The 12,033-nt window shown below is 43.4% G+C and overlaps 1 protein-coding gene across 2 annotated transcripts in view; it reads left to right on the top strand.

Moving 5' to 3' along the window:
- PLS3 (plastin 3) overlaps positions 1–10,468 on the top strand; it is a 103,947-nt gene extending 93,479 nt beyond the window's left edge. For both annotated transcript variants that reach the window (XM_088453005.1, XM_088453000.1), the window contains exons 11-16: positions 3,278–3,356; positions 5,262–5,376; positions 5,466–5,599; positions 7,472–7,595; positions 8,218–8,342; positions 9,111–10,468. In XM_088453005.1, the coding sequence (XP_088309131.1) occupies positions 3,278–3,356; positions 5,262–5,376; positions 5,466–5,599; positions 7,472–7,595; positions 8,218–8,342; positions 9,111–9,243 (710 nt within the window). In that variant the 3' untranslated portion in view covers positions 9,244–10,468. The remainder of the gene's footprint in view (positions 1–3,277; positions 3,357–5,261; positions 5,377–5,465; positions 5,600–7,471; positions 7,596–8,217; positions 8,343–9,110) is intronic.
- The last annotated feature ends 1,565 nt before the right edge of the window (positions 10,469–12,033 follow it).

The following is a 12,033-nucleotide window of genomic DNA, read 5'->3' as shown; positions in this document are numbered from 1 at the left end:
CGCTTGGCACTACTTTGTTGATGCACGTGCGGCTACTGCGCACACAATTCACAAACACAGAAAATAATTTTTTTTTTGGTTTGGACTGGAGTGTACTTTCGGGGGTTACAGCACCCTTAACGGTCAAGCCAGCCGGCCCTTTACTTATGACACAGGCGCACGCTTGGCACTACTTTGTTGATGCACGTGCGGCTACTGCGCACACAATTCACAAACACAGAAAATATATTATTTTTTTAGCACTTGGGGGGAGCACCCCTGATGGACAGAGCACCCCCTGGACAACACTACAGCACCCCTTTAGGACTGGGACACTGCACAGGACTTTGGAACTGACTGCACAACACAGTCCAGCCAGCCCCTATGGACTTTGAAGTAGTGGACACAGCCCCTATTAACAACAGCAGCACAGCACAACACAGCCAGCCCCTATGGACTTTGAAGTAGTGGACAACAGCAGCACTACACTACACTACACTACACAGCACTAACTCCCACCCTCCCTCTTCACTGTCCACAGCCGAGTGAGAAAATGGCGCCGACGCGGGTACCTTATATAGGATCCAAAACCCGCGAGACTCGGAAGGCGGGATGATGACGTTTTGCCTCGATGTCAGATCCGAGTCAGGCGGGAAAAGTCGAGCCTGACTCGGATCGGACTCGGATCGGGGGGGCTCGGGGGGGTTCGGATTTCAGAAATCCGAACCCGCTCACCCCTACTAGAAATGCTGCGCTGCTGCGTTAGTTGCGCTGGTATTAGTTTTAAACACAAAGTGGCAGATGAAGCAGTGGCCCCTGCATCGCAGCACTTCCTATAGACATTGAGGGGTAAATTTACTAAAGTGAGAGTTTTTACAAGAGAGTTTTAAGTGATGTTGCCCATAGCAACCAATCAGATTCTAGCTATTCTAGAAGGTGCTCGTTAAATATTAAGTAGAATCTGATTGGTTGCTATGGGCAACATCACTTTTAAAACTCTCTTCTAAAAACTCTCACTTTAGTAAATTTACCCCTCAGACTCATTTGCACACAGATGTACCAATGTCAGTGCAATCTAGCAGAACAGTTCTGTTCCCAGTTTTATTTACGCAAATTAGATGCACATTGTGAGTGAGAGAGACTCTTGGCGCGACTGAGTGACCCGGGACCTGGCGAGACAACAGGGGCTATTTGGCGCGACTGAAGAAACAGCTTATGAGGACATATCTGTAGGCTTTATAAGAATTACAGTAGTTTTGTACAGTAGTACAAACTGTTATTAAGCACTCAGAGATGGCCTTAGTTGGGGGTGGGGTGGTCACCAATTCATAAAATCTGCACGGACTGGCTAGCAGTGGCGTATCTAGGGGGGCTCGACGGCGTGAGGGGGCGCCTCTGGCCGCGGTCCAGGACACTGGTCAGTGTTCTAAGGACTGAGCGGAATGCGGTCCACACTACACAGTAACAAACACCGCCGCTGGCTAGTACACTCGTGCTACCCGGCGGCAGTGTGCTTGTTTTGGCAGCTAATGAGTCAGACAGACTCTCATTGCCTGCTGCACTGCGCCTACTGCCAGAGCCGGGCTGGAACTCACTCATGAGCTCCTTCTTCCGGCTCCCGCAGTGGGTGATGGGAGAGACGGCATGACGTGATTTTGTAGAGCGGGCCGGCCCAAGAGGACGGATAAGTGGAAGGCGGCGGGTGCAGGAGCGGGGATTCATGGAAGTGGGGTTTTTTTTGTCTTTGTCAACACTGCTAGGTGGGGGGCACTGCTAGCGAGGACTACTACTGGGGGCACTACATATGGGGGCTACTACTAGAGGCACTATATAAGGGGCACTGCATAGGGGGACTACCACTGGGGGCATAATATAAGGGGCACTATATAGGAGGGACCATTACTTGGGGCAATGCATATGGGAACTACTACTGGGGGCAATGCATAGAGGTGACTGGGGGCACTGCATAGGGGGGACTACTACTGGGGGCATAATATAAGGGGCACTACATAGGAGGGACCATTACTTGGGGCAATGCATAGGGGGACTACTACTGGGGGCAATGCATAGAGGTGACTGGGGGCACTGCATAGGGGGGGACTACTACTGGGGCACTGCATAGGGGAGACCACTACTAGGGGCACTACTGGCAGTACTGCATAAGGGGGTCCACTATTGGGGGGCACTGTATAAGGGGCACTACTGGGAGCACTGCATGGGGGGGACCACTACTGGGAGCACTGCATAGGGGGGACCACTACTGGGGGCACTGCATAGGGGTTACCACTACTGGGGGCACTGCATAGGGGGACCACTGCTAACGGCACTGTACAAGGGGGAACTGTATAAGAGGGCATTACTGGGGGCACTGTATAAGGGGCACGACTACTGGGGACATTGCCTAAGGGGCAGTACTACAGTGGTCATTGCAAGAGGGGCACTATTACTTGGGGCATTAAGGTGCTATGAAATGGAAAGGTATGTTCCCAGAGTGACAACAATTGGTGGTGTCATGTTGCCACGCCCCCATATTCCAGTGGCCACACCCTTTGTGGCATATGACCACGCCCACTATTTTGCTGCTCACCGTCTGCGCGCACCGACTTGGGGGTGGGCTCGATTTTTTTTTTTTTTCTTTAACTTACCCTGGGCTCCAAATACCCTAGTTACGCCACTGCTGTCTAGTCAAAGTTAAGGGCATGACTTTACATTGCATGTTAAATGCAAGTTGCTGCTTTTCTGGCCTTTTGTATGGTGCTTTATATGGCTGGATTTAAAGCGGCACTAACACCAAGGGAGCCCATGGAAAAATGGTGGCTGCACTAAGCAGGATGCTTCTCTGTAGCTGGTTTTTAATCTCTCAGCCCTAGCTGAATACTGGGCCTGTGTGACTTATCGATGGGGGTAGAAGTGGGAATAACAATAGGGCGAATACCTTGAACATTGTAGATTCTCAATGACCCATCCGCCACTCACGGTCCCTTGTCAAACTACCTACATGTCATTTAGCTGTGTTTTCCCAGGGTTTTTGTTTTTTTATAGTGTTCCCCACACTTGATAAACATGTCCCAGCACTGCAGTAGGGCTCTGGGGATAGGCATGAACATATGGTTACAGCAGTTCCTTTCTGGGTGTGTTTGGCCAGCCAAAAAAGACTCACTTTGATAATAAACATCAATGTGGCCTTAATGTGGTGCGGCTGGTAGGTTTTTAACTTGACAATCATAAAAGTTCATGTGAAAACCCATCAATCAGTGTTTCTCTATCTGGCCAGATATAACTTCATTTTCTTCTTCAGGGGAAACTCGAGAGGAACGAACATTCCGTAATTGGATGAACTCGCTTGGAGTGAATCCCCACGTTAATCATATGTACAAGTATGTATATCTGTTGTTTAAACTCCTGTGCAAATGGCCACCCGATAGTTTGTATTATAGTTATTTTCTCCACCTATTATTTATGGTGTGTCTGGATAGATTCCTGCGAACGCTAATGAAGCAGGGCCCATAGTTTGGGCTGCAGTTTTGAAGACAAAGTAGTGATGCACAGACCACCGTGAGTCTGCAGCCTCAACCCCAATAAATGTTATATAACCTAAATCACAAGACTGATGTCTCTCACGGCATACAGACACCAGTAACTCCTCCTCGGACCAGCCTAGGCCCTCTAGTATTCAGGCTTTGTACAGCTGCACAGCTGAAAACAAGTATATTAGTGGCAGCCTCAGTTTATGGTCATTTCATTCTACTATATCAGGGGTTCCCAATCACGGTCCTCAAGACACACTAAAAGCCCATGTTTTAAGTATAGCCATACTTGAGCACAGGTGTATTAATTAGTACCTCAGTTATTTTTATTTAACCATCTGTTCTCAAGCATGGATATCACTAAAACCTGGACTGTTGGTGTGCCTTGAGGGCCGAGGTTGGGAAACACTATACTAGATGGTGTCCAGCACATTATAGAAAGAGGAGGGATGCTTACTAATGTCCCCTCTCTACCTCTGCAGTCTCTTTTCTCTCCCTCCCCATGTGGGCTGGTCACAGTTACTACAGAGAGGTGGTTTATAGGAGGAAGAGAGATGATTGCTAGAGGTTTTCATAGATCCGAATGGAGTCACTAGTGTACAATCAGCGGATGTCACATGTCAAAGCTGTAGTGGTGACTTGTCCACTGTTGGTTTGATATTTACACTACAGCATGAAAAGCACCACTAAGTGCATGTTAAATGATCCTGTGTTGGTGTACATTAACTAGTAATGCTTAAAACTTTACTGAACTGGAACTTCTATCCTGAAATTCTAGATGCAAAGACTGGTCGGCTTGTGTATGCTTTGGGTAGATGGTGGACATAGAGGTCCAGGCTTTGCTGGATATGCGGGCCATGTTTTGGTTCGGACAGGGTCTACTGTGCCAAAAATGTCTCCCCTGTGAAGGCAGGAGGGGAACAGTGTACATAGTAGCGGGGTGCCTGACCCTACGGGTGCCTCTCTAAATTTCCTCCAATACCCCCTTGTGGCACTAGTGCCAATGGTTGGTCTACACTTGCTATAGAGCATTGTTTCAAAGTTGTGGTTTTTAAAAATAAATACAATTTTCTATAAGGTTTTTAGTATGTGCTAATCTAATATATTTTCATACAGTAGCTTGTTCACCTGAATAATTTGTATTTTGGCTAAATTGTTGTTTTTAATGTGAACTCTTCATAGAGCTCACATTTACACACACCAAAAGATGGTAGGATGTCTTATTGCCAATTACTGGATTTGACTGCGTAAAGGCCCAGTAAGTGATTGAGCCGTGTAGTCTAGTTCCTGGCACTGCGATTCATTAAAACAGTGTGTAAATTAATGCAGACTTGCTCGTGCATGATCGTAAATACTAGTGATGTAATAGTGAACTGTAAAACTAAACTGAGACCTGTGCGGTATAGGAGATATGAGGTGACTCGTCTTCCCGATTACTATAACTATAGGTCTTCTTCCTGATGCTCCGCAGTACAAGACGTCCATGATGCACATTTTTTAGGACATCAACGCATTTTGCACAAGTTGCAATTATTGCATAAAAATAGATTGGCTTATTTTTCCCTCATATCGATGCTTATAAACTGTGTTTGTATGCATTACAAAACATGGTGGTAATCTCATAATCCCTTAAAATTCCAGGTGAAATTATATAGGTGGCATGATCGCAACACACTGTAGAAGCACACTGATGATAAACCTTGGAATTGGTGTCCAGTTTGTAATTTATAATGGTGGTTTATTTTTTTTATTTAGTGACCTCCAAGATGCTCTAGTAATATTACAATTATATGAAAAGATTAAAGTACCCGTTGACTGGAACAAAGTTAACAAGCCCCCATACCCTAAACTTGGGGCAAACATGAAAAAAGTAAGTAAAACCCAATGCTTCTTTTACTTTCGTAGACTGAGCTATGGAACTGACAATACTTAAATAACATGTGTTCTCTGATCTTCCAGTTGGAGAACTGTAACTATGCAGTGGACTTGGGGAAAAATACTGCTAAGTTCTCCCTAGTGGGCATCGGTGGGCAGGACCTGAATGATGGAAATTCAACACTGACCCTTGCACTAGTTTGGCAGCTCATGAGAAGGTGAGTCTTGACAATGATATTGAAACAGTAGAAGGAGCAAAACAATCTAAAAATAAGTGGTCCTGGACACATTAATGTATTAAAAAATATATTAATCTTTTTTAAAGAAGAATGTGTACTACCCCTGAACGCCAGGTTTGATCTATGAAGATGAGTATTGGCAATTTGCTGTGTGTAATTGGAAGGAGACTAGTAAGCCTGCTGTGTGCACCACACTTTTAGTACCTGTATTTGATGACTTCAAAATCTTACTTTTGCAAATGTAAAAAAAGAATGGAGTGACCTGTTTAGGAGCAGGAACAACTATCAGGGCAACCAGGGTTATTCAGTTGTACAACGTACGGATCTGCAGAGTCTTAAGGTTTGTACACATGGGACAGTTTGCTCCATGAACAAAATCGTCCCATGTGTCCCTGGCAGGGGGTGTGCTCAGTGTCGTTAACAAAACTGATCAAAAACACTGAACGAAATCAAGAACCATTTCGTTCAGTACATCCCCGAACATGTTCAACCTGACATTATCGAGGTTCGGGCAATGAACGGTAACTATCAACTACAAACGGGAGAGCGCATTGGTAGTTATCGTTCATCGTTTTGGGGCTGACATTGGATGATTTTTTTGGACGACTGAATGATAACGACATCGTTATCGTTCAGTCGTCCAAAAAAATCGTCCCGTGTGTACGCACCTTTAGACTAAATGTGAATATGGCTTTATGCAGGAATGGAGACTGGGAAAGTGACCAACACAGAGATGCAGAGGGGATTACAATACATACTCTAGTACAGGGATAAGAACCAGGTAAACTTTGGGGGGGTTGCATTGCATCCCCCTCTGACTGTCAAAAGGACTGCACAAACTCTACTCAAATGTTGGTTGCACACTAGACGATATGTCGACCGTTCCCGAGGATTGGAGCGTCATATCCATATCTGGTACATCGTCTAGTGTGTACCCACTATGTTGCTGACGAGGTGTGGGTTGTCTGCGATATCCTCCGTCGGCCCTACATGCAGGACTGATGAGAGATGTCGTTAGCGAGGGTCATTCAAAAATAAGAGCTGCTCTTGTTACAGTCCAATAGAGGAAAGTTTTTCTTTACTGCTGTCAATCCAACAGAGTGCAGTACATTCGGAATTTTTCAGGCTGCCATGGCTTGAGGTACCAGTTCCATGTGCTTGCTTACATGAGTTTTTCGGTATGCAGTCGGGAAGCCGGCGGACCTAATCCCAACAGCCGGCTTCCAAACTGCTTAATCCCGGCGAGGGTTACATGACAGGTGTCTAAATCTAGATGCCTGTCATTTTACCGACGTCGGGAGACCCGCGCCTGGTATCCCGATCGAAGGGCGCCGAGCGCGGATAGTCGCTGGGCGAGGAGGGTTAGGTTTAGGGTTCCTGGGGGGGGCTTAGGGTTAGGCACCCCCCAGGAGGTTAGAGTTGGGCTAGGGGGAGGGAGGATTAGGGTTAGGTACCCCCAGGGGGATATTTAGGGTTAGGCACCCCCGGGGGGGGACTTGGGGTTAAGCGGCGGGGAAGGGGTGGTTAGGTTTAGGCACTGGGGGGGAAGATTAGGGTTAGGCACCCCTAACGGAGGGTTAGGGGAGGGAATTAGGTTAGTCAATACTTACCTTAGGGACGATCGGGATTTTCACCAATGTCGGGCAGCCGCTGTCGGGATTCCAGCCTGTCCGGCGGTAAATCATACCGATTCCGAGTTTTTCAGTTTATCTGGTTCAGAAGTCTAGCATTAGATGTCTGCCCATTTTTTAGTACAATTTTCTTCTAAACTATACACATGATTATTCCAGATAGTGAAACTGTTATCTATTTTGCTAATCTGCAAATCTAAAATAAACCATTCGGCCGCAGATATACACTTAACGTACTGGAGGATCTCGGAGATGGAGCGAAGGCCAATGACGACATCATTGTCAACTGGGTGAACAGAACCTTGGCTGAAGCTGGCAAGACCTCGTCCATTCAGAGCTTTAAGGTAATACTTTTTTACTCTGTGTGACTATGTAAATCTCTGATTCCATAGACTAGCATGTATCTCAATCTGGAAGTCTCTTTAGCAAGTTCATTATTTTTCAAGTTCCTTCTGCCATCGTATCTGCTGGGACTGTGGAATGGGAAGAAGTCATCTACAGAACACTTAATTCCTTCCGAAACGCGTAGTTAGGGTAGACCTGCGTCAGAAAATCTAGGTGAATGTGAGCAAATGAACTGGTAATCCAAGTGTGTATTTTTTTTTTTTTTTCTTAAATTGTAATATCACTTGAGCTGCCAGTACTCCGTTGTCTGGTATACTGCGCTGCCAAATGGCGTCGCCCTATTCAACAGGTTTGATCTCCCCACTGTTGCAGTTGCAGCTGAATATTTTTCTGTAGGTGTGCGTGCAATGGACTACGTAGGAGTACACACATTTGTAATAGATGTACCAATAATTGAACCTCTAACATGAAAGGTGCTAGGTCCTTTTTAAAGCTAAGCCAGATTCTACATTTTCGCAAACCCGCCCCTAATCCTCTTCATCATTGTGCTTCTGTATTTATTACTCATCTGTATTTTTAGATCCACTGTTAATAATGCTGGCTTTCTTTTCCTCCCATCAGGATAAATCTATCAGCACTAGCCTTCCTGTAGTGGATCTAATTGACGCCGTTCAACCTGGCAGTATTAATTATGACCTCGTAAAGACTGGGACGCTTTCTGATGTAGACAAACATGAAAATGCCACGTAAGTGTAGATTTAGTTTATTTGCAATGTTGATTGACCTAACCTCCCACCCCCTTATTGCTTTCCATATTTAGCGTAGCATGCTGGTACCTGTAGTTCAGTAGCATCTGGAAAACTGGGTGGTTTCGCTAAAAAAGAATTGCCCTGCCATGAACAAGACTGGTTGTTTTTAGCTCTTCAGCGACTTCAAACATCTGTCCAATAATGTATCCACCTTTTTAATGAGATAGCAGATGAAGATCTAAATACAGTAGCTCATGAACCTAGTTGTGTACACATCTAATAGTAATATACGCATGAGTTTTCATATTTATAGTAGTTAGATGTGTGCTTTAATGTTGTAAACTTCACTAGCTAAAAAGGGCAACATGGTTGCTGTAAATTTTGCACTAGCTACTTAATGGGATTTCCCTCCACTGCTTTTCTCCAGTACCTGGTCTAGATATTTCAGACAGCAGTTACCTTGTCAACCATTATTGCTTGGAATGTTACTGGACTCCGTTTGGGCAAGAGCACATTGGTGGACAATGTAGCGGTTCTTCCATTAAAAATGAGTTCAGATTGAAGCAGTCTGCGCAAGATACTGCAATTAGATATTGTAATTCAGTAGCTGTCTTAGATTGTGAGGCTGGCAGCACAGGACAGAATAAAAGGTGCATGCTGTAGGCCAGAAACTACTTTACAGCTAAACTATTTGCTAAGGCTAATAATAATTAAAACTTTTTGCAATGAAACCCCTTTTTGACCACTTGTTTCCTTTTCTTTTAGATATGCTGTGTCAATGGCCAGACGAATTGGAGCACGAGTATATGCCCTTCCCGATGATCTTGTGGAAGTTAAGCCCAAAATGGTTATGACGGTTTTTGCCTGTTTGATGGGTCGAGGAATGAAGAAGGTGTAAATGTCACACACTCCGCTGTAGAGGAACGTGAGAACCACAAGGGTGTATGGCTTGCAATACCTGGCAGTCTGAGGCCTTTTTTGTACTGCCGGCATAAGAACTTTAATAGTGGCAAGACTTTCAGGTTTGCTTCGCAGCATTTGAAACCTCCCGATTCTCAGGAAGAAGCGCTGTACATGCCACAAGTGCTTTCTTTCCCAGTTTGTACTTTTCAAGAGCGCACCAAAATGCATTCATTCATGGACCATTTTTTTTTATTTTATATTATTTTTTATTTTTGCATACTTCTTTGTAATAATTCCAAGCACTATGCAAGGATCTTCAGTAACCGAGGTACACAGTTTGAAAAAAAAAAAAAAAAAAAAGTAATTTTTTTCCAATAGTCATGAGGTATTATACGCCCAAAATTTCATCTAGCCACACTATTTTTCAAATTACCTATTTAAACATAAAAAAAAATAAGTTGCCAAAAAGGTGAATAACCTGGTATTGAACATTACTTATACGAAGGTGTGTGCCCCCAGACTCTAACATTATGCTGCCTTTTCAATTGGCAAAGAAACACTGAGCGAAACTTCGATCGTCATGTTGTACCCAATTTGTACACTTTTTTTTTTTTTTTTTATTTCCAACAAAAACTGTAAAAATCACTTGTTTAATCCATGATATAAAAAACCTACAACGAGCTATCTTACCACAATTACTACTCCTGTGTCACAAAAACGTAAGATCTTTTTGTATTTCTGCCCAGTAGTTTTGGTATTTGTCTTCTCACTCATTCCTCAGTTACTGGTTTAATATGGAAAATGAATGCATTTTTGTCTGCATCTTGTTGCAAACTTCAAGCATTACCATAGAAAATATTTTTTTTTTTTCAAATTTTTTATTTTGTATAAGGCCTGCATGAATTTTTTTATTTTTTGTTTGTAATCATTATTTTTATTTAAAATTCTATTTACTATAAAACCAACCTGTTTTATCTGGAAATGCTGGTTATATTCATTCCAGAGACCATACACTGCATATAGTAGTATGTTTGATATGTTTGCATCTGGGAAAACGGAACAAAAGGGCCAAAGAATTAACAACTACATTAACATCTATATTTACATATTTATATAGCTTTGGCAACCTATTTAGATTTTTAAGATCATGCTGCTGTTTTATGCTGTTTAAAAATTATATGGTGGCAAAGCAGAATACAAATAAAGAAAATGTTTCAGCATGTTCCATGGTTATATTTTGTTATTTAAAGGGAATGTTGTTGGTTGTTTTTTTTTTGTTTTTTTGTAGAGGTTTGTTTACTATCTATATTAATAAACTTTGTCCACCAGTGATAAGTGACAGCCAGTGCTGGACAGGTGACTGGTGCATAATTCTAGACCACTGGAAGTTGAGCCCTTATAAGGCTTTGATTTGCTCATAGTATATGTATTCTTACAAATGTATAGGCAGAAAGACTATTCATTCATTTATATTTTTCTAACTGTGTAATTATGTTAATGAAGGCTCTCTAAAGCTGGGTATATACTACACAACAAATTGGCCAATCTTGCCATCCGCGATGGATCGCAACGACTTTCTTGTTATGTGTACCCCACATTCACCCAATTAATTTGATGAATTAAGTGGGCACATCTTCCCATCTGATGTGCTGCATGTCAGATGGGACGATGCCATGGATAACGTGGTGTTGGCACATTAAAGCATGTATATTACATTGTTGGATGGCTGGTCGTGCAGTGTGTACGGCAATGCAATACATCGTTGCATCATGTCGGCAGATTGCTGAGGTGTGTACCCAGCTTAGGTGTAACAGCCATGTACAGGTGAGCAGTTTTGCCTTCTGAACCAGCAATAATCTTATGGAAAGAAACGGACTGTATGGAATATCTGTAGTTCCAAATGATTTGTTGTGTGCTGTTCATGTTACTTACCTGAGCATACAGAACTGTATTTTGAGTAATAGGCTACAAAAAAAGGCAATTATGCCAAAACGTTCATTTTCTTAACAGCAGTGAAAGTAAAGTAAAACTGCCCATCAACTAGACGACGGGCAAAAGACTGCACGATTACGACATTGTAATCGTGCAGTAGTTTGTCTGTGATGAGCCTACACTGAACAAGCCGTTCAGCACATCAATCATCTGCAAACATGTTGAACCTGACAGTATCGTCAGGTTGTACAATATATTTGTACGTTGATAGATGTCTAAACGACCAGCAGGAGCGCGCATCGCTGGTCGTTTTAGATATTTTTTAAATAACTGATTTTCAAATGGTTATCGAACTATATCGTTATCGTTCAATCGCTCAATTTAATCGTCTGAGGCTTACACTTTTATACATAAGCTTGCAAGGCAACAAGCAGCATGACTGTTTTAATGGCAATATATGGAATATCAGTGTGTGGTACATTTTACTACTTTAGGTCTGTAGAACCGCCCAGCTACAATCCTATGAGAACACAAAAAATGGTAGCAATGCTCTAGTGCAGGCCTGGCACTCCAAATGTGGTGAAACTACACATCCCAGCACTCCCTACCAGTGTTTTAGCATTCCCTAATAGCCAAACTGGCAGTGCATGCTGGGACTTGTAGTGTCACAACAGTTGGAGAGCCACAGGTTGGCCAGGCCTTGCTCTAGTGTTTTCGATCACACCCCCCACCAGCCCAACACTGGTACTTTCATATTATTCAGTACTTCTCTATGTCTAACTACTATGGGACGTTTTAAACAATCACCTGAGATCTACTGATAGAGGCAAGTGGCTGGGTAAAACCAGGATCT

This window comes from Taudactylus pleione, unplaced genomic scaffold, assembly GCF_031769625.1.
Source record: "Taudactylus pleione unplaced genomic scaffold, aTauple2 ptg000039l, whole genome shotgun sequence".
In the NCBI taxonomy this organism is placed as follows: domain Eukaryota; kingdom Metazoa; phylum Chordata; class Amphibia; order Anura; family Myobatrachidae; genus Taudactylus; species Taudactylus pleione.
The sequence above is the reverse complement of the archived record's forward strand: the minus strand, read 5'-3'. Positions and strand labels throughout refer to the sequence as shown.